Consider the following 25,587-nt stretch of genomic DNA (forward strand, 5'->3'; position numbering starts at 1 on the left):
GAAAAAAAACATATACAAAAGAAATGCAGTACAACCTTTCTTGCCCCAAGCATATTGCCTTCACTATTATTCGTCTGGCTAATGACGAGGTTTCCACATATCCGTTCTGGGTGAGCCTCATCTGCGAGCTCTCCTACTGTATACGCATAAAAAGATAAGTGAAATATTTTCTCCCAAAAATGAAACCATCAAATACTATTATTCATTAGCACAACACAGGAGACTTCGGAGGTCTCAAAGGAGACCACAGGGAGATATGAAATTTCCACATACCATTATATTTCAATGCATTTAGCTAATGGTCTTACAGCAGTTAGAGATGGACTACTATACTTTATAATGAAAGTGTGTTTTGTGCATTTAAACAGCTGGAGAACCAGCACTTCCCACCAGAGCCAGGATCTTCCTCATTCTCATCCTCTGACATAATAGCGATCGTCTCTCCAGCTTCCATATGCTTCCTGAAGTGATCCAGTTGCTCTACCAAACAGCAATCATACTTATGCCATTAGAAATATCATTGCAACTCATCAGCTAAAAATCTATCCATTCTAGATAGCTACAATATAAACATGCATTTATGTGTATATATATATATATATATATATATATATATATATATATATATATATATATAACATTAACATATATATATATATACATTAACCTCAAATGTTCAGCAAAACATATACATACTCTTTTCAACTTCAGGTTTTAATCTTCTGTTCTTAATGAGGATTTTTCCTTTAAGATCATTTGGTGAAGGCAAAGCCTGTCCGGACACCATCTAAACGGCAAAGAAAAGCATCTCTATAAAGAAGATCATTAAACATTAATACAAATCATTGGTCTTCATTAACACACATACTGGGAAGTCTTCTAAAGGTTGCTTAAGGAGCATATCTCCAAAAATGTCTTCACAATATCGGGCCAACTTATACTGTTGATGTCTCCTATAAAACAAATAAAAACAGACATTAGAAATGTAACGGTCTGAACAAAATTCAAAAGTGTGTTTTATATGAATGTGAATTTAGAGACATGTTGTAGAATTAATTACATTGAGATATGCAATCTCTTTAGTAGGAGCATCAGTTCCCCTGCTTATTCATGCAATCATCTAAATCGGTCAATCATGTAGCAGCAGATACAGATGTAGGTACAGAGCTTTATTTAAAGGGCTGGTTTAAGTATTTTAGAAGAAACTGCTGATCATTTGGGATTTTTACTCCCAGCATCTCTAAAGTTAATCAGAGTGAAAGGAAGGTTATATGATTATGAGGAAGGCTCAAATTATTACTCTTTACAACTGTAGTGATTAGCAGTCAAGAACATTTGGATGGGTGGATGGCCAGGAATCTGAGGCTAAGGTGGGCAGAAAATAAAACCTAAATCAACAGGACATATCTGCCTGCAGTACAGCAGAGGAGCTTCTCTGATTACACAATTACAACAGTTGTAAAGAATAATTTTTAGTTACACTCAACTCTGCTGAACTGCCACTCAATGCATGCTGGTTTTATGTTTCACAACATTCTGTGTAAACTTCAGAGACTGTTGTGTGTGAAAATCCAAGAAGATCAAGTTTCTGAACAGCAATAACCACAGTCATAGTCAGAGATCACATTATTTTTTTGATTTAAATATTAACTGTAGCTCTTGACCTGTATCTGAGGGATTTAATATTTGATATTTGATATATATATATATATATATATATATATATATATATATATATATATATATATATATATATATATATATATATATACATATTAAAAATCCTGAATCTAATCATGTGGCAGCAACACAGTGCGTACAATCCCTCAGATACAGGTCAAGAGCTACAGTTAATATTTAAATCAAAAAAAGAAATGTGATCTCTGACTATGACTGTGGTTATTGCTGTTCAGAAACTTGATCTTCTTGGATTTATATATATATATATATCATACTACTTGTAAATAAAAAATCTGGCCACTCGATCTAGACTAGTGCAAATAAATGATCTAATATTTAAAAACCAAGTTGAATGAATAGAATTAATAAAGTTATATAATAAAATATAGTATGAAATGTGTGTATATGATAGTTTTATAAGCATGATGTGCAATTAAGCTACATGTACAGTACAGTAGTAAAGGTGCAGATTGTGCAAACATACAGGTGAGTTACATGTAGTAAGAGTAGTGAGCAGAGTTTAAATGAAGTAAATGAGTCTTTATGGAATCTTGAGCGATTTATGAGATGGACATGAGGAGTCTGATGGCCTGAGGGAAACAGGTCCTCCTGCGTCTCTCAGTTCTTGCCAACAGACTGCAGATGATTGCATGATTAAGCAGATGTGCCTATTAAAGTAACTAATTAGTGTAGACCTACTAAGCATTACTATTTTATGCATTTGATTTGTAAATAAGTTATTAATGTATAATATGAATTTTGAAGCCATTCACTGTCTTTTAAGACATAAAACATACGTACGAGCAATGGTTCTCAAACGAGAGAATCACTGGGAAGTCAGAAGTCACAAATGCAGTTTCTTTGATGGCCTGAATAACGTCCTGGAAAGTGCAGTTCATTTGATTTTAATCAGAATGTAGTTCACATATTCATATTATCCTCTTGGTTTAAATAAAGGCAATGACATGCGATTGTATAATTTGTATAATTCTGATATCGCCTTATCATAAATAATCAATTGAGTACAATGAGCTCATCTTAAGATGTCTGTGATGCTTTTGGCAAAGATATTCACCTTGAAAAGCACATCTGTGCACATGGCCTTGCCATGAGTAATAATTGGCTCCTGGTCCTCTCCCTTTCCATCCCAGCAGTCCAGCTCCACACACCTGCAGGAAAAAGACAAGCAGTTCAAAATGTACACTTGCAGACTTGGAGGTGCAGTAACTCCCAAATGCTGACATCTGTTTTAATGCCTGCAACCAATTAAATAAAATATTAAATCTCTAAAAGCTGTGTTATTAGGGTTTGTATTAGTGCTGGACCTATACAGACCTCTCACTGTAAACTTCATTCTGTTTTATGGTTCCATTTAACGGTTGATTTTATTTTCATATATAAAAAACAGACTTGGCTGTTGCAAGGCAAAAAGATAAAACATTCTCAACCCAGAATTATTACAGGTTAAAATAACCTGAAAAACGTTGTTTACAAGCGATTCAGTGTCAGTTTGATTACTTTAGTATTTAGTTTACCTTAGATTTTAGAATACATAATTGGGTCAATGTAATGTCGTCAAGTATAGTGATATGATATGTGGGCACATCTCCCAGCCCAGTGTTGGAGTCGGACAGTGAATTCATGTGTGATCGTGCACCTGCAGCCGGAGAGCAGGACCTGCCGGTACATCTCCACAGAAGACTTCCCTCCAAACTGTCTGCCATTTAGGTACGTGTTGTGGGAGGAGTTAATGAAGTAGTGTGAAAGTGGGTGGTCCATCTCCTGATAGAGCTCCAGTCGGTCGAGAAACACTGGAGCGTTCTCATCAGACATGAGGTACCGACAAAACCCATCACACGACATCACTCCTGACAGACCAGAGAGTTTAGTTTGTGTGTACCAAAAACATTATCAAGCAGCATGCAAACTACAAATGAGAAAGAAATATCATGGGAGTTCGAACTCAACAGTCCTGTTAATGAGTGCTAATGAACTTCAGTAGGGAAGAGAGAAAAATATTTGCTTCATCACTATCCAAAACTCAGTGATCAATATACAGTAAATAATACAAAAATTCATTATAAAAGTTGTAATAAAAAGCTTCTAGTGTTCATACTGTGGATGGTTTCCAACATCCTTTACCTTTCATTCTAAGCTTCTCGTCAGTCTCGTAGGTATCTATGATTTGCCTTGCACGTTTGGGGTCATAAAACGGAAAAAGGATCTCGTTAAGCCGAGGGTCCCGTTGGTTCTATGTGCAGATAACAAGGGTTTTTTGTTATTTACAGGAGCAGCTACAGAGTCTCTGGCTTGCAGTAAAAGTCTACAGTAATGCCATTTTTAAATGGAACCTCATCAATCACACCACATGAAATCTAAAGTAAAAAGGTATGCTTTTTATATATGTGCTTAAAAAGTGCAAGAATATGACAAGTAATCCGAAGAAATCAGTGTGAAAAAGGTATATGTGTATCAAGATTACAGTACTGTTCTGTTGGTTTTGGTTTGTTTTTTATTAAAAAAGAAGGAAACAAAAAGTGGGAGAAGTGTGATTTAACAACTTAGGAAAAAAGAAGCCAAGGTGGGTGTAAGTTGATGTGTGAAAGCCTCTTACTTCATTCAAAAAGCTGACTAATTGGTCCATGTTTAAAAAATCACTTTTATCTCCACAGCTGAAAAGATATGAGACAATATATTACACAATATAACTGGGACATCATTTCTACTTGAAAAAAAAAGCACCACAGTATCTTTCCTCTAACACGGTTTTTCTTTCCTCTTGTTACAAGTTAATATTTAAAACTCTTAAGGCAGACAAGGTGACATGAGTTATTGAAGATTATTGTAATAATAAAAGGCTTTTGGTTATCTACATTGCTCGGCTGATTAATTTAAAACATATGCAAATTGAAACCCGGTCTTTAAGTAACATGAAATCGGCTACTCACAGATTCTTGAACAGTGCTTCAATGTCAGTTCTGGGGCAAATCTTTTGAGTGAGGGAGTAAAACTTATCAAAGGTGAAAACATCAGGCTCAATTTCATCGTTCTGTAAACAGCAAGAAAACAGGAAGTTGTCTGTTCTAAAATATGTAGGTTTGTACTAGTAAAACGGGTTAGGTTGGACACTGATAGCATACATGTTAATTAATGCTATCGGCAAATCAGTAAATCATGATTTAAAAATCCAGCAAAAAGCGTTTTAATGAACATTTTTCCACTTCACCTTTCCACTAGGCAGACCAAGGTCTTTTAGCACCTGGAATATAACCTTCTCGGTTTTTCCAGAAGCAAAAGTTCTTGTTATGCTATAGAGGGGAAAAAATCTATTAGATCTGAAAATAACTTTGCTGGAGGTTCAAATATGCACAACACTGGACATATCACATTGATGCTTCTCAGCATGACCACTTCACAAGCAGCAGGAAACTCGCTACGCATGACTCGTTTATTTGATGCAGAAATCGCATTAATCAAATAGCGATGCATGTCTACTGTACCTTCTCACTGGGATTTTTCCGCTCACGTTGGTCAAAGATGACAGCTTCATCCAGCTACCGTGAGAAGAATGTCATTTAATTACAATCCACATACCACTTGAGAAGGTAATTAACAGTGACTGAATCACATGTGCGATAATGTTTGATACAGAGCTCCGTGTGAAATCATAACCGTCAATAAATTACAGGTTTTTATTCTCTAAAATAGTTTTGGTAACTTAATTGGTCTGATGTGTCTGTCAGTGGCACTTTGATACTCACTGTTTCTTGAGACAGGTCATGGGACACACATTGTTTGTACGGGTGTTGTGAATAAGTAACCGCAAGCTGTCAGTCCATTGCTGTGAACAGAAGCAGAAATGTATGGTTAAAATTAGCATATGGCAAGAGACAACTTCTCCAGCAAGCGTCGCAGTGCAGTGAAAATGACAAACAAACAAATAAGCAAATAAACATAGTAATATATAACTAACCAGACAGGAAAAAACCCACAAATGAACACACAAGAAAACTGAAACACTAGAAGTCAAAATGACCAGATAATTCAGAAAATATCATAAATTTTTAAAGATTCAATATGCTTTTTTTTTTTTGCCTGTTTGTTTTCAACATCGTTTATTAAAAAGTCAAAATAAAATATATTTGCGGCAGAAGAGATTTCTATTTCAGATCTTATGCGACCTAAAAAAATAATATTTACATTTCAAGGCTTGATAGTCTGCTTTCGTATGTAATAAATTATGCCACACACATTTATAGACGGAGATATTTTTTCCTTGCATTCTTCATCCATTTCCTCCATCTCATCATTCTCAATAACAGTTTCATGAGGAAGCTATTTTTACTGAAAATACCAGGAGACAGATGATGTCTCTTATGGTGCTTAAGTGTGAGGACTTTAAATGTACTGGTACTCCAGTCAAGTACTCATCCTTCTCCGAAAATGTTCTCGAGTGTACAGGGAGAAACAGATTACCTCAGGATGGGTTTTGTGACTTTCTGTGAGTGCTTAGGTTACCTTTGCAATGCTAATGGTAGGTGCCACAATGTACATGAAGCTGAGGTTAACCAAATCGGTGCCACTGCATATGCAGATGATCCTCCCATCCAAGTCACTCTCAGACTTCCCAGTGCTCTCAATGGCTAATAAGATCTTTGGATCCTTCAGAGGCAGAAAGCACAATTGAATACACAACATGCAGAGCTATGGATAAAATAAGTACAATGTAGTAAATATATGAAACAAAAGTGTTTTAGACCAGGGTTGCCCAATATACAGCCCAAGGGCCTTTACCGTCCCCAAAAAGGTTCTAACCTGGCCCATACAATTCCTTAAGAACCAGTGCCAGCGACCATCAGTCTCCACAATGCCATGTTCCAAAGGGACTTTTCAAATTAATTTTTACAATAAGATAGAATTCATTCATATTCATATACATAAATCATGGCTCACCTCTTGCTTGCTTTGCATGTCTCTGTGAGGTTGCCTCTGCACTGTGTTTTTGAGAATATGTGGAATTTTACATACATGTTGAATGCCAAATTTATTATTTGGACACAATGTTTTCCTACTGGACGAGTCATTGCTGCTGCAGCACCCAAAGCATTTTAACCCAATTGAAAGGTTTGAAAAAGATTCTATTCTTTATTCCACTAGGGAGCTAAAGAGAAAACAGAGTATGTGTGTATAGGCAGTTGTAACTCAGTGATTGAGGCTTTTGACTACTGATCAGAAAGTTGTGAGTTCAAAACCCAGCACCATCAAGATGACACTGTTAAGGCCTTAAGATGCCACCCTTAACCCTCAACTAAATTTAAGCAATATCACTCAGTACAAAATGACTGAGTGTTATTTTGCTTTTAAATAACAGTTTTATAAACAAGAAATTATTCTAACTATTTTAAATTATTCTATTCATATTTACTGACATTTCAGGCACAAAATGGCCAAATATTTTGTTTAGAATGCGGTCTGTATAGAGTAACCACAGCTGGATAGAATATGTGAGCAGCCATGCAACACACTGACAGCCTGTATTAAGTGTACTATGGGTTTTAATGTGATGATATACTATTGCTAGAGCTGGACTTCTATGTCACAAACATGAGACAAGTGGAGTGATGAACAGTGAAATACACCAGTGCTACTAAAAAAACATTAAACTTTGTGTAATGGGGTCATTACCTAAAATGAGTTTGACACCACTGATTTAGAAACAAAATAATATGCTGAACTTCAGATTTAATCTATAATTTGAGCACCAAAACAAACACATTAATGTCTTTACCTTAGGTACATTTGTGTTCCGAATGCTGTTGATTAAAGAGAACTCCAGAACCTGACCTTCCTACGGGCAAATATTAAAACATCAATAGATAATGGAAAAGCAAGAGGCAGTTGTTCAAACATTCTGTAGTCCAGAGAAAGTATTATGATGTACTGTATTAGTCTAACAAGGGTTCTAATACCTTTCCTTCACTTTTCCACATGATGAAGAATGCAAAGGCATCCACTTTAAAAAAGCAGTGAGGCTCAAAGACAAATGGATCCTATAGGGAAAAAATAAACACGGGACAAAAACAGTATTTAGACACTAATGGGCAACTAATATATGTAATTAATCTATATACAATGTTCAAATGAACAGAACAGAGACTGAATTCTGCAACAATGCAACAAGCAACAGTGCATCAGTAAAAAAAGAAATAGGAATGGTTTTAACATGGCAAACAAAATGAAAACTTATTAACTTCAAGTTAGTCCTGCTTAAGCTTGACCACATCTGTCGAAATCTTTCAAGCTTTAAAAGACAACCTGAAATGCATCCATTCATAAAGTTTCATTAGTTATAATACTGCATCATAAGCCTTATGGCTGATGAAAAAATCAATCTGTAAATAAATCCTGCTTCATATCAAAGACAAAAATTTGAAATTCTCTGTGCATGTATCCTTCACTGCAATCTTATTATTCTGTTCACTAGACAAGAGCTTCATGAAAATCTAAAAACCCTCCAGGAGGAAGAACATGGTTAAAAATGTACAGGTCTTAGATAATATGTTCTTCATTAACATTCAACAACAGTCATATATTGTGCTTCTGGTATAACAGATGTAATTCCAATAATTTCAATTAACATACTGTTACCTGAGAGGTGCATATACATATGCAACCTGTAAGAGATTTATCTTATTATCTGGTACAAAAGCTACAGCTATATTTAGAGAAAAAAAAAAACAAACAAACAAAAAACAGAGCTAATGGGTCGTTAAGGGCAACCAACATGCACAGTGTGATAGAATTTACAGTCAAAGAACATTTATAAAATGTTAATTAAAAATTGCTCCGTGTTTAGTGCTAAAATGTTATTGTAAACACAAACTGTGATTGGCCTCTTTTTGGACTGGAATTTGTATAAATCTGAATTTATACTGGTTCCAGTGACAAATTTTGACCTTGTTTCTGAGGTACTGTGGGAAACTCTTAAATGGGCAGTTTGTCAAGTCTTGGGGAAAAAAATAAACACAACTTAATAAGACAATATAAACTAGCAGATTAGAATCTATCCATATCTATCCCTGATTTAGAGTTCCTTGTAATGCACCAACGCAGTTTGGAAACCGTTTAGAGGATATTTATTTAGTAAATAAATACCACTCCACTGAATTTCTATCAGTTGAGAAAGAACTCCCAAAGTGCTCTATGGATCTCATGGGAAATCCATGCTAGGGTTTGACAGCTTTAGCCCGGTCACTCACACGCTGTACGTGAGAATAACAGCCTTCCAAAAATATTCAGTCCAAGATAAACTAGCATGGACTGACCAGGAATTCTCAAAGGACCTTTGAGAACGCAGATGTCCTCAGCAATAGACGACTTTGAAGCTGTAGCATCTATGAACGTCTGCTTTAAACTAAGGACCTTAGATTATCAATGCATAGATTCTCAGTCAATGTGTGAGTGTACAAAACAGGAACTGCTGTTACAGCATAACTAAACTGAACAATAATGTCACTGGATAATTAACCAGCCGCTATTTAAGTATTTATGTTGAGTATTTTACGTACTTTAAGTTTATTTTCACAGGAGATCATAAAAAGGGTAATTTGCTTTCTACATTGACAATGAGGTTAAATCATTAAAAGTGACATTTTAGAAGTTCTTTTCCAGACATCAAGGTATCTTAGAAAACAAGCAGCAGGCAATAAATATCTACGAAAATGAAACTCAAACATTGTCAAAGCAAATCAGCATGAAAGCAAAATAGAAAAGCAAATCATTTCCTTACCTCATCAAATCTATCAAAATATTCCCCCTCTTGCATAAAATGAGGCACCAACCTCATCCAGTTAAATTCATATGCTTTGGCCATTTGTCCTACAAGACAGAGAAAGCTGAGATAATAAGAGAGAGAGAAAAAAAGGAGTGAATAACATCACACAGGATCCCTCATGAAAAGATACAACCCAGGGCAAGCATCCATAAATACAGAGAATGGGAGGTGCTATAAAAAACTGCTAGATTAATAATAATAATAATAATAATAATAATAATAATGAATAAAACTGAGAAATTATTTTATCAAATAAACTGAGAAAGAGGCTTGAAAACAGTATTTGTATATATTTATAATTATTATTAATATTTATTTGCTCTCCATTTGTTGTTGCCTTTCATCATATTTTTCTTGGGGTATAGATATGAGGCTGCACACATATCTTTGTTAGCCATTATCACTAGCTACATACAGTGTGTTGTAGCTCAATCTAAAAAGTATTATGTGCATCTGAGATACATGTTCAAAAAGAATGTGTGTCAAAATAATAAAATATAATGCACAAAATAAAAAAATATTATAATTATAATATTATGATGCAGTAATAGACAAGGTAGGGCAGGTCTATGATAATTATATTTGCTGTGAGAAAACACACATGTACGCATATAAGTTCAGCAATCAGTCTTTTAGAGCATTCAGTCATCTTGATATGACAATTTTATTCCACCATTCCTTGCAAGAAAATTGGCCAAATCTATCAAATTGCAAGGGAATCTCCTGCCTCTTCAAGTCATTCCACAGGTTCACAATAGTATTTATCTGGACTCTAACCGGACTATGAGTGAATTTCTTACTTTATCTTTAGCTGTTCAACTGAGGACTGCAAGTTCCGTGCCAAAACTGGTATGTGGATCTATTCAGGTCCCATAGCATCAAGCAGCCACCACGATGCTTCACTGTGGGTATAGCGTCCTTTGAATGATAAGCCATCTTTTCTTTCAGAGTTATGCCCAAAATGTTCTACATTTGTCTCATCAGACCATAACATATCAGACCACTGTCACATGGTTTGGGGTGATGAAGGGTTTTCATTTAGCCACACTAGCCCACAGCACCAGGCATGTGAAGTATACAAGAGATTGTTGTCACATGCAGGAAGTGACCCAGAACTTGCTAGATTTTCCTGCAGCCCCTTTAATGTTACCGTACTTCCGGAAAAGCTTTCTTCTTGTCCTTCTGTTTTTGGAAGGACATCAAGTTCTTGGGACAGACTTTTCTTCACCTGTTAATGATGGCCTTTACAAAGTTCAATCTAATGTTTTAGAAATTCTTATTATACCCCTCTCCTGGTCGATACCTTTCAACAATAAAATCCTATATATTCATGGCATCAACAGTCTGATGAATCCAAGATGACATGTCTATGTATGTATTTTATGTATTTTTATTATTTAATGTGACTGAGTTAGTCTTACATTTGATTCAAAGATTGAAGGTATAATCCAATATAATTCAATATAAAAAAAGGGATAAACTGACTGAACAGTGAGCATGATTTTGATCTTGAGGAAAACAATCATAACTTTCTGTGAGGAAAGAGATTAAAGAAAAGCACCACATTTAAATGCTTTGTCTTATATTAAAAACCATAAAACACTCAGTTAAGTAGCAATACCGTTACATTCAACATAATTTGATGAGCTCTAATGACCTTAAGTGAATATATATGTGTGTGTGTGTGTGTGTGTGTGTGTGTGTGTGTGTGTGTGTGTGTGTGTGTGTGTGTGTGTGTGTGTAACTAACTAGCTAACTAGACACCTGAACTATGGAGCTCCAGTACCCTGACTTTGTGTTTGAATACGTTTGCCTCACACCTCCAGGGTTGCGGGTTCGATTCCCGCCTCCGCCTTGTGTGTGTGTGTAGAGTTTGCATGTTCTCCCCGTGCCTCGGGGGTTTCCTCAGGGTACTCTGGTTTCCTCCCCCGGTCCAAATACATGCATGGTAGGTTGATTGGCATCTCTGGAAAAATTGTCCGCAGTGTGTGTGTGCCCTGCGATGGGTTGGCGCTCCGTCCAGGGTGTATCCTGCCTTGATGCCCAATGACGACTGAGATAGGCACAGGCTCCCCGTGACCCGAGGTAGCTCGGATAAGCGGTAGAAAATGAAAGAATGCATAAACTGTTGGGGTTTACAAAAGGCCCACTTTTTTGGTGCTGAGTGAAAAACAGCTCCTGTGTGCTCATTGAAATGGGCTGTGTGTTGTGGTCAGCAAGCAGCATCTAAGAAGCGTATCAAACAGAATGGGCCAATAGGGGTCTATTACAAACACTTCAGTCTGTCAAAATCATCAAAGCCTATAGTACCAGAGAGCCTAGCTGATCGTTATGGAACATGTATGCTGCTCACTCATGCATGTGTACAAGTCCTCAGAGGTATCGAATTAAGCTGTAAATAATGCATGCTGAAGTAGCAGCTGCGGCTCGCACTTGATAAGCTCCAGACCAAAGGAGTATGGACTGACGATTACTTCACTAACCTTGTTTCTTTGACTTTCCCCTGTCCTTTCTGCTGGAGAGACCTGTTTCACTACATTCTTAATAGTAAAGGACACTGGTGTAGAACCCTGACAAGAAACTCTAAAGAAGAACTAAAAACTGCAGATATTTCCTCATGGAAAAAATGGGGGGGAGGGGTGTGGGTTACTAAATCATCCGGTAACTCCCTCATGTAGGGTCAGTACTGATGTAATTTAGTATTAAGACAAGATAGATAATAAAACATATGGTGGCTGGTGTACACTTACATTTTCTAGTTCAATCGTCTTGTCTTCTTGTGAAGAACTTGCTGACCTGGCTCAGCATTGTGCTGAAACGAGTCAAACAGAGCAAGATGGCACATGTATCACTCAGTGCTGTGAGGAAAGGTCAAAATAACCCTCATCAAGTTTGTGTTTATCTGCAAGTAAAACAATTGGTTGGAGGTTTTGTTTTCAGCGGTGGTATACTGAAAGCTACTGTATACTAGCCCAAGACACGGAGGTAGCTGGATTTAAGCTCACACAAATCGCTGCAATTCGCCAGGCACTGTTTTATGAAGTCGTTCCTACTGTTGGTCACCATAGTAACATTTGTGGAAAAACTAGCAATTTGCATTTGACAACAAATCAGATTTCTTGCAGATAAAATAAAGCATTCCGGAGGGAGATTTTGTGGTTGTATATAAACTATAAACCAGCGTATATTATGCATCATAACCTAAAGGATGAAAGAGAAGCAGTGTGTGCTCCTTGACCTCAAGGGAATCTATCTGTGAAAGAGCAAGTGCCTAAATGTCTGGGTCCATGATACAAGAGGCCAATCACTTGAGCTCTACTGTCTTCACTCCTGTTGATAGTTGCTGCAACAAGTCACTCAATAATTGTCCCCTTGCTGGACTTGGACACGTTTAGTCACCAATGCTGACTATGTCACTGTGACTCACTGCACTTGTGAATGTAGCATTAGATGTAACAATTTTTAATTTTGGAGGTGTAGGTCTGAATATGTTTAGCACAGCCACATAAGCAGTGAAATAGACATAAAGGGGCAGGCTGCTACAGGAAAATAATCAATCTGATAAACTGATGGCAGCACATCCAAAAGTTTTTTATTCCTCTTATACTACAGCAATCTGCAAATATAAACATTCATTCATTAATTCATTCATTCATTCATTCATTTTCTACCGCTTATCTGAACTACCTCGGGTCACAGGGGAGCCTGAACTACCTCAGGCGTCATCGGGCATCAAGGCAGGATACACCAGGGACGGAGTGCCAAACCATCGCAGGGCACACACACACTCATTCACTCACACAATCACACACTACGGACAATTTTCCAGAGATGCCAATCAACCTACCATGCATGTCTTTGGACCGGGGGAGGAAACCGGAGTACCCGGAGGAAACCCCCAAGGCATGGGGAGAACATGCAAACTCCACACACACAAGGCAGAGGCGGGAATTGAACCCCCGACCCTGGAGGTGTGAGGCGAACGTGCTAACCACTAAGCCACCGTGCCCCCCTTAGACGCAAATATAAACAATTTTATATATTTAAAATTCAGACCATTAAGTATATCATAGCAAATATAATAATTTTCTCATTCAATAGCCACTCTGTTTTGCTTTTTTGCTACCTTCAAGTGAATAAGACAAAGTAAAGCTTGTACTGTTACCTACTTTCTAACAACTCACCATGTAGGAAAACCGAATGGGACAACATTACTTCTGTTGAAAAGATCTGAAAATTGAGACTCTGTCCAATAATTTTAAATAAACATCTCCTTGTGTGAAATGTCCCAATGAGAAAGAGAATGTTAATATAAATCTGTGGTTTGTCTTTAAGTGAAAACTATTGGCAGAAATGCTGTTATACACAATTAATCACCACTTTCTGGCCAACAATTCAACATGTTGTGGAGTAAACATGAATATTAATAATACAGAAGCAAATCTAAATGAAATACAGAATAAATATTAATAACTCAGAAGCTGTGTGAAACTACACTGATATTCAGGTTCATGACTTTTTTGTGTAAGACAATTTGTGATGTGAATACAATGTCCTAGAGACATTTTTTGTCCAAATAATTCAACAGAATCAGAAAGCTAAACTGACTCAATCACTTGGTGATGATTAGAAATAATTAGAATATTCTGAAGTTATTATTTTTTGCGTGTCGCTGCAGGATACAAGATGTGTGAGACTACAGTGATGCTGGACTATATTATATTTAAAGTTTTCCTCCAAAACCCACTTTTACCAAAACAAGACTTAAACGCAAAATGTTGGGTTATGATAACGGTAAGATTAAACACTAGTGATGGCTTGCAACATAATTTAATATGTTCATTTCATTCATTTAGTACTGACACTGGATGCTTACATGAAGCGCTCTTCATCCCAGTTAGCGTGTAATGTGAACTTTAGGGCAGATTAGTAACCAGCCCAGCAAAAGAACTTGCTAATAGCACAGCTTTGGGAATTAGCGAAATCCCTTAAGAGCTAAGTGTTGTTACAAAGCCTGCCTTGCAGAATATATTAGCACCAGACGTGCTGAATGAGTTCTAGGTGGAACTCATTCAGTTATTGGTGTTGAGTCCTGCTTCTGAATTCCTCACAGCAAGAAAGATACGAAACTTATAGTTGCACACTGATGTAACTAGGCACATGACCTCAGTGCTCCATGAAAAAAAGATTATTTGATTGGCTAGCTAGTGGATTAGGAGATTTGGCGGAGTCTATAATGGAATACATGGTCCTTTGATCGTTCTTGCACTCCTGATCAAAGCAATGCATGTCCTGATACAGAAAGAAAGAAAAAGCAACAATCGCAAACCATAATATGGATCAAGACATACTACACACTGTGGGCTAAATAACTGTCAACAGAAAAATGGCCTAAAAATGATTTTCTTTTGAACTTTTGAAAAATGTCTTGATTTATGCACTATTAATATTCAGCTATTTGGTGGCTTATGTAAACTAAAGTAAAATTTCATATTAGAGTACAATCTTTATAAAAAGTCATAAAATATATCCATCTCATCAACCTGTATGTGACTATTTATCTGGCATGGTCCCATCTCTGTGACCACTAAACATCTAAACTTTACTAGTGTCCAGCTGACTTGCTGTCATGTACACTCACGTCCTGGTGCAGTAAATCTGCTGTACAGATGCTGCACATTCTTGATTCAGAGCATGTGAAGCTCTCTGTGAATAAACAACCCCTACACTGTTTACCCTTTGGGTTTTCCTTTAGAGAATCATAATCCATGCAACAAAACTGAAGTCTCTTGTTTCTACAAGCAAGCAACTTTCTCTTGTCAGATCCTGCATCAGAAAGGGGGGTGTGTGTGAGTGTGAGTGAGAGAGAGAGAGAGAGAGAGAGAGAGAGAGAGAGAGAGAGAGAGAGAGAGCGGGAGGAACAAACAGACAGGGTGGAGCAGATGTATGTAAGTGCCTGGTACAATGTCAATACTGACTATACAAATCTGATACTGGTATAATGAAGGTCAATAGACAGATGCTGCTTCACATACTCTTAGAATAGTCTGTAGAATAGTCTGTTTTCTAGTACTTGCATTCGACTAGACTACTAATATGAGCTCTCCTGATCAATTCTACCATCGTCCTCTATTGTAAAAACACCCATAAGGCTAAACAATAACTGAATGCAGGTTATTTATAATAAGGCGGCATCATATACAATCAAGTGTTGAAACCTACTTCTCCTTCCCTAATGAGAATTAAAAACTCAGATTATTAGAGATTATTAGAAAATCCAAATCCTTGTGCAACACGTGAAACTTTATAGCTGGAAACTAATATTTAACATGGTGAGCACATAAGCACAGCTTTAAAGCAAGTCCGGTCCTGTTGCCCAGCACAAACAATACATTACAGAACAGTCATGTTTATTGGCTAGACATTACAAGTGTGCATTATCTATAACAGTGGTTGTAAAAGAGGACATCTGTGAATTATAGCTCTCTTGGGATTTTATTTTTAAATTAGTTGCACTGGAAGATCCACAGTCATGAAAGTTATAATGTTTATTCTTGAGTTCATGCAGTTATTAGTCTGTTTCCCTGGTCTTTGGGAATTGAATCATTTTAATTAAAGCCCCAACAAATAAACAGGCCTGAAATAACATCCACTTGTATCTACTGACAATTTTCTTAGTGAGTGGAAAATTCTGAAAAAAAAAAAACAAACATCTCAGAACCAGTGCATAGCCAAAATGTTACTGTATAGTACACATTTAAATAATCAGCTTAAATATTTGGATTACATTCAAGACAATCCTCTGGATCTCTGATAACCACAATCCCTGGTTTCATTCTGAGCTTGGGTTAACATCCGTCTTTAGATTTGCATGTTCTCCCCATGTCTACATGGTATTCCTCTGAGGCCTCCTACCTCCCAAAAACATGTAGGTATGTGGATTGGCTAAACTGACTCAATCTCTTGGTGATGATTAGTAATAATTAGAATATTGTGAAGTTATTATTTTTTGCGTGTCGCTGCAGGATACAAGATGTGTGAGACTACAGTGATGCTGGACTATATTATATTTAAAGTTTTCCTCCAAAACCCACTTTTACCAAAACAAGACTTAAACGCAAAATGTTGGGTTATGATAACGGTAAGATTAAACACTAGTGATGGCTTGCAACATAATTTAATATGTTCATTTCATTCATTTAGTACTGACACTGGATGCTTACATGAAGCGCTCTTCATCTTTCATTCTGAGCTTGGGTTAACATCCGTCTTTAGATTTGCATGTTCTCCCCATGTCTACATGGTATTCCTCTGACGCCTCCTACCTCCCAAAAACATGTAGCTACGTGGATTGGCTGCATGAAATTGCTTCTAGGTGTAAATCTCTGTGTGCATGGTGTGCTGAAACGGACTGGCATCCTATTCAGGATATATTCCCACTTCATGTTAGCAGGAGCATGACCAGGATAAAGCAGTCTTTAAAGATTAACAAGTCAATGAATGGATTATGTTCATAAATCTGTACTGTGTTGATGGATAAAATTTTGGTTTCCATTTTAAATGCCTGCAAAAAGTTAACAATTACAGCATATTAACACTGATGTGCTTCATGCACCAATTCTAACAATTGCAAACCAGCAGCAGAAAACAATAGCAAACACAGGACAGACTGAATGCTCTGTCTCCTCTGATAACACTAGCAGGAAACATTTGCATATCTTGGGTTCCTCTTGGTAATGGCTGGAACTGCACTGCCAAGTTCAGTTAGAAGCACTAACTTGAGTTACAGAATAACTTATACTCATGGAGGCTCTTTGGGTAAATCATTCAAAAATTAGGCAAACCAACCAGGACCATCATTAAATATTGTGATAGTAACCTAAACCAGAACTGCAGGTTTAAAGGAAACCTCTACCTCCTTTATCAGCTTCTCCATAAAGAAGACTAAAGAAACACCTCACAAACACAGCATGGAACCAGCTCGCCTGTTCTCTGAAGTGGCTGTCAGACGTGCACTTTTTTTGTTGTCGTTGCTGACATTTGAGATAACGTGTAAGACTTTTTAAACAAGGATGTGAATTTTAATTATAGTCAGAGATGAAGGCTGAAGGCGTGTGTGTCACTCCAGTCAAAGCTGTGCGCGTAAAATTCACTCACCCGCCGTGCCGCTGTCTCAAAGGGAAACTCGCCCTGTGCGCCCTGTGCGCGTCTCTGTGTGTGTCCTAATGGCCTTGTCCTAATTTCCACACTGGCGCCTTGCTGAAGTGAACTTACTGTATGTGTTGTAAGAGAGACCTGGAAACAGCGCCGCTTATAGGCAAATTGGTTTAGTGCACTTGGGTGAATTGTGTTTTTAACGCTGTATTTTATAGTAGTGGTATTTCAGTACTCTATCCTGGTATTTTCTGGATATCAACAATAAAATAATACTGAATTCTCTAATTGGTGTACAGAAAAACAATAAATCTAACAAACACTGTGTTAGAAAAGTGTAAATTATGTTTTTTAATGCCATTTTTTGCCAGATCCCAAAGGACTGTCACCTGCTTTTTTTTAGGCCATTTTGACCAGTTCCACACGTCTCTTAGAAAACATTTGTTTTCTCCAAGATATTTCAGCTTGACCAATAGCACCTGCCCCAGCAGACATTTTCAACACATTCCGCAAGAACCAAAAGAAAGTCTGACCAAACCCACCTGCTCCCACAGAACATCTGACCAATTCCAGGTACTCCTAAAGAAAGTCTGACCAAACCCACCTGCTCCCACAGAACATCTGACCAATTCCAGATGCACCTGAAGAAATTCTGACTAATCCCACCTGCTCGAGCACAAGGCTAGGCCAATATCAACTGATCCTAAAGAAAGTTTGACCGAAAGTCTGACCAAAAGTTTGCAGAAAGTTTAGCTTGACCAATCCTACACACTCCTGCAGAGTTCCTGTTATTATTGTTGGCACCTTTCTGTGATATTTTATGATAGACTTGACATTCAGTTTGCAGGCACCACAGTTCCAGGTGGGGTAAACCACCTGACCTCCTGCCTGAGATACAGGACTGAGAGGAGCTCTTAGCACAGTTGAAATCTCCATTGCTCTCTTTCTAAGAGACTTTATTTATTATTTCCGCATACCGCAATTTTCCTGTCATCACTGAGCCCCGAAGGCCCTTCAGGCAAACTCTCCAATGTGAGGGGGATCAACTCTAGTAGAGGAATTGCATACAAGATTCGTTTTGTCCACATGTGCTAGAGCATCCACCTGCGATCCATCAGAGAGAAAAATAGTAGGCAGTACATGTTTTCTCTGGATGAGAAGAGATCAATCTGCCAAACCAATCCCATGTCTTTTTCACCCCCTGAGGGTGGAGCCACTATTCTGTCACCAGCCAGCCATCCCTGGAGATAAGCTCAGCTCCCAGATTGAGGTGGCCTGAAACATAAGTTGCCAGGAGGGACAGCAGGGAAAAGACAGCTCTGTGTCAATAGCAAGTAAGACTATTTAAAAACATTGACAGGTGTTTGTTCATGTTTATGTATGACACAAATGTGGTCCATCCTAATAAGGATGTGATGATACCTAAAGGGGAGGCAAAGATGCCTAAAGGCAAACCACAATATCACATCCAAATGATGTGGGGTTTACTTTGTACTGTGAACTGCTTTACTTATTTTTATGGGGGAAGTGGAAGCTCAGTGTTTAGGATGCTGGACTTGTTTGAAAGGGTCTGAGTTCAAATCCCAGAATCATCAAGCTGCAATAAAAATGAGATACATACTGTACAAATCTATAATATCTACTAGTCATAACAAAACCCGTTAAACTAAACCCGTTAAACTATTTTAGCAAGTGAATTTATATGATTATATAATTTTAAGCGTTAAGTTGATAAGTGAACTAAAGACAGAACAACTTTAAAATTCTAGCTTCAGTAGAAAAGCTTTAAAACATATTGCCAAATAAAATGAACGCGGAAGACGGTTTCAGCAGCGTGTCCATGCTCGAAAGTCCAGCCGGTATCCCCTGGCAACTGTGTACTATACTGCGCAAGCGCACTAATTCAGGCCTGAGAGTGAAGTGCTGTCGCCCTCTGGTGGACAAACGTTATTTAATCTTTTTGTTTTCTTACTGGTTAATCTATATTGAGAAAACATTCACTATAGAACATTTCAAATACTTGATGTTTGGAAGAGTTGATTTGCCTAAAATACTGATTGCCCCTCATTGGTAAACCTGCACAAGGCTTGAAAAGACTTGTATTGTGTAGGCTTATATTGGCTAATTAATATCATGGATGGATAGTAACTGTTACATAGCTGAATTAAAGCAGCACTCTCACTCACTCACTCATTTTCTACCGCTTATCTGAACTACCTCAGGTCACGGGGAGCCTGTGCCTATCTCAGGCGTCTTCGGGCATCAAGGCAGGATACACCCTGGACAGAGTGCCAACCCATCGCAGGGCACACACACATTCACTCACGCAATCACACACTACGGACAATTTTCCAGAGATGCCAATTAACCTACCATGCATGTCTTTGGACTGGGGGAGGAAACCGGAGTACCCGGAGGAAACCCCCGAGGCACGGGGAGAACATGCAAACTCCACACACACAAGGCGGAGGCGGGAATCGAACCCCCAACCCTGGAGGTGTGAGGCAAACGTGCTAACCACTAAGCCACCGTGCCCCCATTAAAGCAGCATATTGCTTGTAAATTAATAAAAAGACCAAACCCCTGAATATATTATTTTATTTGTTATATGTGTTGGCAGCTAAGGTAGATGCAGTAGATTTGCTTGTTACTGGTTCAGTGCAGTTGTAGGTTAAGGTATCGGGCCCCAGAGATGCTTCAAGCCCAGTTTTAAACCATGATATTCCAACCGATTCTTTCGTATTAATACATTTTCCAACATAAAAAATAATGGATGATGGCGATGAAAGGCTTGAAGTTGCTTGAAGTGACTCGTGATGAGATTCACAGGATTCTGTTTAGCTTCCTAGGTTTCTCCAGTTTTCTTCCACCTCCAAAACACATGCAGTGTAATAGAGCATAATTATTAATAATTATCAGATGTTCATCAGATGTTAAACAATAATTTTTATTAGCACGGTTGCAGAAAAATAAGAGTTCTTTCAGATTGAGCAGTGAAAAGTTATCAGAGGTTTCCTCCCACCCACTCGTCCAAACCAATAAAAACATGCATGGACAATTTGTTCAATTTGTTTATTAATTTGCTATTAATGATTAAATGTTGATTCAGATAAATACAAGTTAAGAATTTAGAAATTATGTGTTATGTGAAAATTACCCACAGTCCACCTCTGTGATTATTTTGAAATATCTAAAAGATACACAGGTCACACACACACACACACACACACACACACACACACACACACACACACACACACACACACACACACATATGCGCACACACATTTGACATTTGGATTTTAATTCTCTGTGATAGAAAAGATCATTGTATACTAAGCACAAGCTAACTAAATAATTACTTAGACATATTTTGCACTCTGCACATTCCACATTTCACAAAAATGTTTTATTAAAACCATTGCACAGCACAAACACAACTTACATTCAACATTACCCACCTTTTAAAGATGCAGATACTGTTGTACCAATAATACAGTTTCATGAATTCAAATGATTGTAAATATTTCTTTTCCCTAAACTCTAATGTCTGTTTTGTTGAATGGAATGAATGTTTGAAATAAGTAAAGTGGCACTCGATAGCATACACTGTCAATAGTATGACATTTAAACAATTTCAAAGGAAATTTTTAGTATAAACAGTTTAAAAGTGCGTGCACAGTTTATACAAAAAAGAAGAGCTCTATACATCAACACTTTGTTTTTACATTCCACATCTAACACAGAGAACATTCAAAGGCACAGAACGTCACTTCAAAACGATCAAAAATGAGTCCAGTCATAAAAGTATTTCAAGTAATTTTACATCGCAAAAAAGAGTTTGGTCAAAAGAAAACAACAGCACAGAGTCGTCATCTAAAAAGAAAAAAATTGTACAATGTAATTCAGTTAAATAGCTCTTATGTGTAATCCCACAGAATATTATTTACAGATAGTGAGTGTGAAAATCTAATTTTAATACTTGTTTGATAGCATTTATAGATGCCGCAATATTAACATGGACTTTACCATGGCTTTAATATATTGCATGGCATCTAAGAAAATTAATCTAGACCGTCCTATACATTATGTATAGGCATCAGTTAAGAAATCATTTGAATGGAGTTCTCTTCAGTTTCATATTTCGAGAGATCATGTTTGACCTGTCAGTAGTGGGCATTTGTTTGGCACTTTATTTTAGTTGTCCATAGCAATCATGTATTGCAACAAATACAAAGCATGAATATAATTACCATGAACAGTTACATGAATAAAACCTAGATCTATCCTATATGTTACAAAACCTATATATATAGTGAGTGAAAGTGACAGACGTGCTTTAATCAGAGCTGAACACTGAGAAACCACCAGGGGAAGTATGGGGAAGCATATTCTAGGAAAAGAATCATCACGATACTTCACTTGGCATCACTGACCCCATGCTTCAAATCCTACACCGAACCATTGAAATGGAAACACACCGAAAGAAGAATCTCACTCAAGTAAAAAGATTGCATAATAATACCAATACCTCATGAAATCCAAAGTGCATTTCCATATATCTTATATTATTTACACCCCTTCTGCATTAAGATATCAACTTCTTCACTTCATTAATTCAGTAAATAGGTTATTCTACTTTAATATATATATATATGTATATAACCGGCAAAAAAAAAAGCTATAATATTTAAGCATACTATAATGAAATAGAAAAGGAATGCAAAATAATTGCTCTTAATAAATTGAATGAAAAATATTGGTTAATAACATTGTTAAATCTATTCGTTGATAGACATTTCGTCCTATGTACTAAAAAAAAGGAGAAAACACGTACAGTATGTTTTTAGATGGTCTAACAAGCTACAGAGCTGCATTTACAAATCGCACAAAATGATCAATGCACCCAACTCATGCATTTCTGAAAAACTGTTACTGTCCTGTAGCGGATCTGCTTAGCACAAACTGTTTTATTTAATCAGTCTAGATGAAATAAAACAAACAAATCAGCAGCAAACTGAACAACAACAAAAAGTAATAATCCACATGTGCAAGCCACCTGTGCTTGCAAATAAAACTATTGTAAATAAACTGCAGGTACAGTAAAATGGCCACTTAAAAACACATCTGAAAGAGAAATTAGAGCTACAGTAATGTCTGTGGTACCTGCTCTCCATGTCCACACTCATACAGAGCTCCTTTAAAACCGCTTACATACTGGCCATGAAAGTGTGATTAGGATTATGTAAAACACACCATATTAACTACAACAAAAGTGAATCTCATGTCAAATTAATTTGACACAAAAATGTGATTATTACCCATATGTAATATGATTTTAGTAAATTGTGCACATCATAAATAATAGGTTCATGTGGTTCAAGCATTCTAAGTGATTTCTTGCCTGTTATCCCTTTGCCCTCCACCCACAGACATTCTCCAAAAACGCATTAGTGACTAAAATGTCAAATCTCCCCCCCAAAAAAACAACCAATGACAAAATGAATTAGGAAGAGTGGCTGTAGCATTGTGAAATTCTTAATGCTTCACATCATTAGTCTTTCCTATCATCCTCCATATCGTCCTCAGACTGTGCTCCCTTATGGCTGATTTTTTCCAGGGTGCTGGAAGAAGTCAGGGACTCCTGATCGTTCGAGTCAGTCTTTCGCTTTGTTGTCTCCTGCACAAACTCCTGAATCTCCACTGGCAGCCGACGAAACTTGTCCTGATACTCCTGATCCAGTTCATTCTGAAGCTGTGAAAAGATCATACCCATTACATACTCAATATCTAGACAGTGTTAAAGCGTCTCTGCAGAAAATGCCAATGGCTTTTCACAGCATTTACACTTGACCTAACATTTACGCAATAAAGCATGAATCAAAATGATCTCTTCCAAGCTGACACCCTAATCGCAAACTTTACAGTCTGGTAAAGGTCACAATCAACGTGTCAAGACAATAATACAGCATTTAATAGTATCAGCGTTTGAGAGGGTGAACTTTTTGCCAGACATGTAATGAAGTGCTAATGAAATCAGTCTTTGGAAATAATTAAAATGATGAAGGACTTCTTGATACAATGCTATAGTTATGTTACTGTAGGAATAGCCCTAATGGCACACAAGAGGTTGTCTTATTACTTAGGTATTATTTTGTTATATTTATACTTAAGTATTACTGAAAATACTTGTACTATTACAGTGCATCCAGAATGTATTCACAGCACTTCACTTTTTCCACATTTTCACAATTCTACAAACATTACCCCATAATGACAATGTAAAATAAGTTTGTTTGAAATATTTTCAAATGTATTAAAAATAAAAAAATGAAAAAAATGTGAAGAGAGAAAAAGAACAACCATCCAGAATAACAACCGTCTCTGCAGCACTCCACCAATCAGGCCTGCATGGTAGAGTGTCCAGACAGAAGCCTCTCCTCAGTAAAAGGCTCATGGTGGCCTGCCTGGAGTTTGCCAAAAGGCACCTAAAAGACTCTCAGACCATGAGAAACAAAATTCTCTGATCTGATGAAACAAAGATTGAACTCTTTGGTCTAAATAGCAAGTGTCATGTCTGGAGGAATGTAAAATTATTGAGCAAAGGCTGTAAACACTTATCTACATTTGCAAAGTTGTAAAAAAAAAAAAACCTATGGAGTAATGTTAGCAGAATTTTAACATAACAAAATGTGGAAAAAAGTAAAGTGCTGTGAATACTTTCCAGATGCACTGTTTTCAGCACTAGTTCTTTCCCAGACCACAAGGTGGGCTGTGCCATGTCTTTTCCTAATGTGTTTTCCTGCTTCTTGTTTCCTTCTGCTCTGTATATGTCTGCCCTGTTGTCATGATTATTGTCAGTCATTATTTGTAGATAATGTTAAGTTGTGTGTGAGCTGCAAGGGTGGACGCAGTGTTATCCAGGTTGTTTCCATGTCACAGTTATGATTTGCCTTTGTTACGTTTCATGTAAGTTTCAGGTAGATTTTGTGTTAAATAAAAGCAGTGCACGCAAGAAATCCTGCATGTGGGTCTGATCTGCTAAATGCAGAAGATCGACGCAACTGTGCAGATTCGGGTTTGATCCCTGCAACCAGTGGCGTTTGTCAGTAAACAATTGTATGTAATTACATACTGCTTACATTTTTATTTTCCAGACTATTTTCTTCTGTCATCTAGTCAATGACCAAATGTTTAAAGTATCCAATCATGTTCATCAATACAGAAAAAAACAACTTCTGAGTATCACTATCTACTGTCGGTAGATCAGTATCTGCTGTCAGTATTTACTTTCAATAAAAGTATTAGTATTTTCATGCTACACAGTGTAGTTGATGCTTTTTCTATCTGTATTCATCTGAAGATATCCAAGCCACAAATGTGAACTAGAACATTAAACAAAGACTCGTATAAAACCAGGGATCTTATTCACCTACCCATAACCCATAAACTTAATTTAACTGAATGTTTTAATGCTAATTTGCTAATGTTAACTATCTAAATTGACCTTTGTTAGCCTGTGCTGTTTCAGCTAGCTTTATGCTAGCTACATCGAACTTTTAGCTTGTGTTTTATGTTGATTCCAGGTTAATCCATTTTTGTAGGTAACATTACTCTCTCAGTTAGTCAAACTCTAGCTAATGGTAAATATTGGTTATTGGTTATCATTCAGTCACTTGTTATTTTTAACACTCTACTACAATTAAAACTAGCAAAAATCTTTTACTTTCGCTCAAGTATATTTTTTTGGCTAAATATTTATGCTTACTCTGGCACATTATCTATAAGTTTTGACCCTTCTCTTTATCAAACTAATTTAAATAAATGTATTTCTTTTGTGTGATTATATGATTATATGTTACAAAAACTCTTGCGTGGAACACAGAGACTATGCATGCATGCTACAGAGACGAATCAGT

The 25,587-nt window shown here is 37.0% G+C and overlaps 2 protein-coding genes across 6 annotated transcripts in view; both read right to left on the reverse strand.

The window, feature by feature from the left end:
- Nucleotides 1–17,789, reverse strand: part of LOC132852545 (1-phosphatidylinositol 4,5-bisphosphate phosphodiesterase beta-4) — a 32,983-nt gene extending 15,194 nt beyond the window's left edge. For 2 of the 5 annotated variants that reach the window (XR_009649119.1, XM_060879788.1), the window contains exons 1-19: nt 17,672–17,789; nt 12,265–12,326; nt 9,470–9,575; nt 7,650–7,730; nt 7,469–7,528; nt 6,199–6,342; nt 5,442–5,521; nt 5,181–5,234; nt 4,907–4,988; nt 4,629–4,729; nt 4,295–4,352; nt 3,823–3,931; nt 3,338–3,548; nt 2,756–2,849; nt 2,482–2,561; nt 869–953; nt 697–787; nt 391–480; nt 36–136 (exon numbers count right to left, since the gene is read on the reverse strand). Coding sequence is in view for 4 of the 5 variants with exons in the window: in XM_060879788.1 (XP_060735771.1) it covers nt 36–136; nt 391–480; nt 697–787; nt 869–953; nt 2,482–2,561; nt 2,756–2,849; nt 3,338–3,548; nt 3,823–3,931; nt 4,295–4,352; nt 4,629–4,729; nt 4,907–4,988; nt 5,181–5,234; nt 5,442–5,521; nt 6,199–6,342; nt 7,469–7,528; nt 7,650–7,730; nt 9,470–9,553 (1,605 nt within the window). In the remaining variant the exon portion in view is untranslated. The remainder of the gene's footprint in view (nt 1–35; nt 137–390; nt 481–696; nt 788–868; nt 954–2,481; nt 2,562–2,755; nt 2,850–3,337; nt 3,549–3,822; nt 3,932–4,294; nt 4,353–4,628; nt 4,730–4,906; nt 4,989–5,180; nt 5,235–5,441; nt 5,522–6,198; nt 6,343–7,468; nt 7,529–7,649; nt 7,731–9,469; nt 9,576–12,264; nt 12,327–17,671) is intronic. The other 3 variants (XM_060879790.1, XM_060879791.1, XM_060879789.1) reach the window with 3 other exon arrangements.
- A 3,273-nt stretch (nt 17,790–21,062) lies between these two features.
- The window catches only part of LOC132852337 (1-phosphatidylinositol 4,5-bisphosphate phosphodiesterase beta-1), a 44,728-nt gene continuing 40,203 nt past the window's right edge, over nt 21,063–25,587 (reverse strand). The window contains exon 32 of the mRNA XM_060879485.1: nt 21,063–23,423. Coding sequence (XP_060735468.1) covers nt 23,223–23,423 — 201 coding nt within the window. The 3' untranslated portion in view covers nt 21,063–23,222. The remainder of the gene's footprint in view (nt 23,424–25,587) is intronic.

Source organism: Tachysurus vachellii, chromosome 10 (assembly GCF_030014155.1).
Source record: "Tachysurus vachellii isolate PV-2020 chromosome 10, HZAU_Pvac_v1, whole genome shotgun sequence".
Lineage (NCBI taxonomy): Eukaryota > Metazoa > Chordata > Actinopteri > Siluriformes > Bagridae > Tachysurus > Tachysurus vachellii.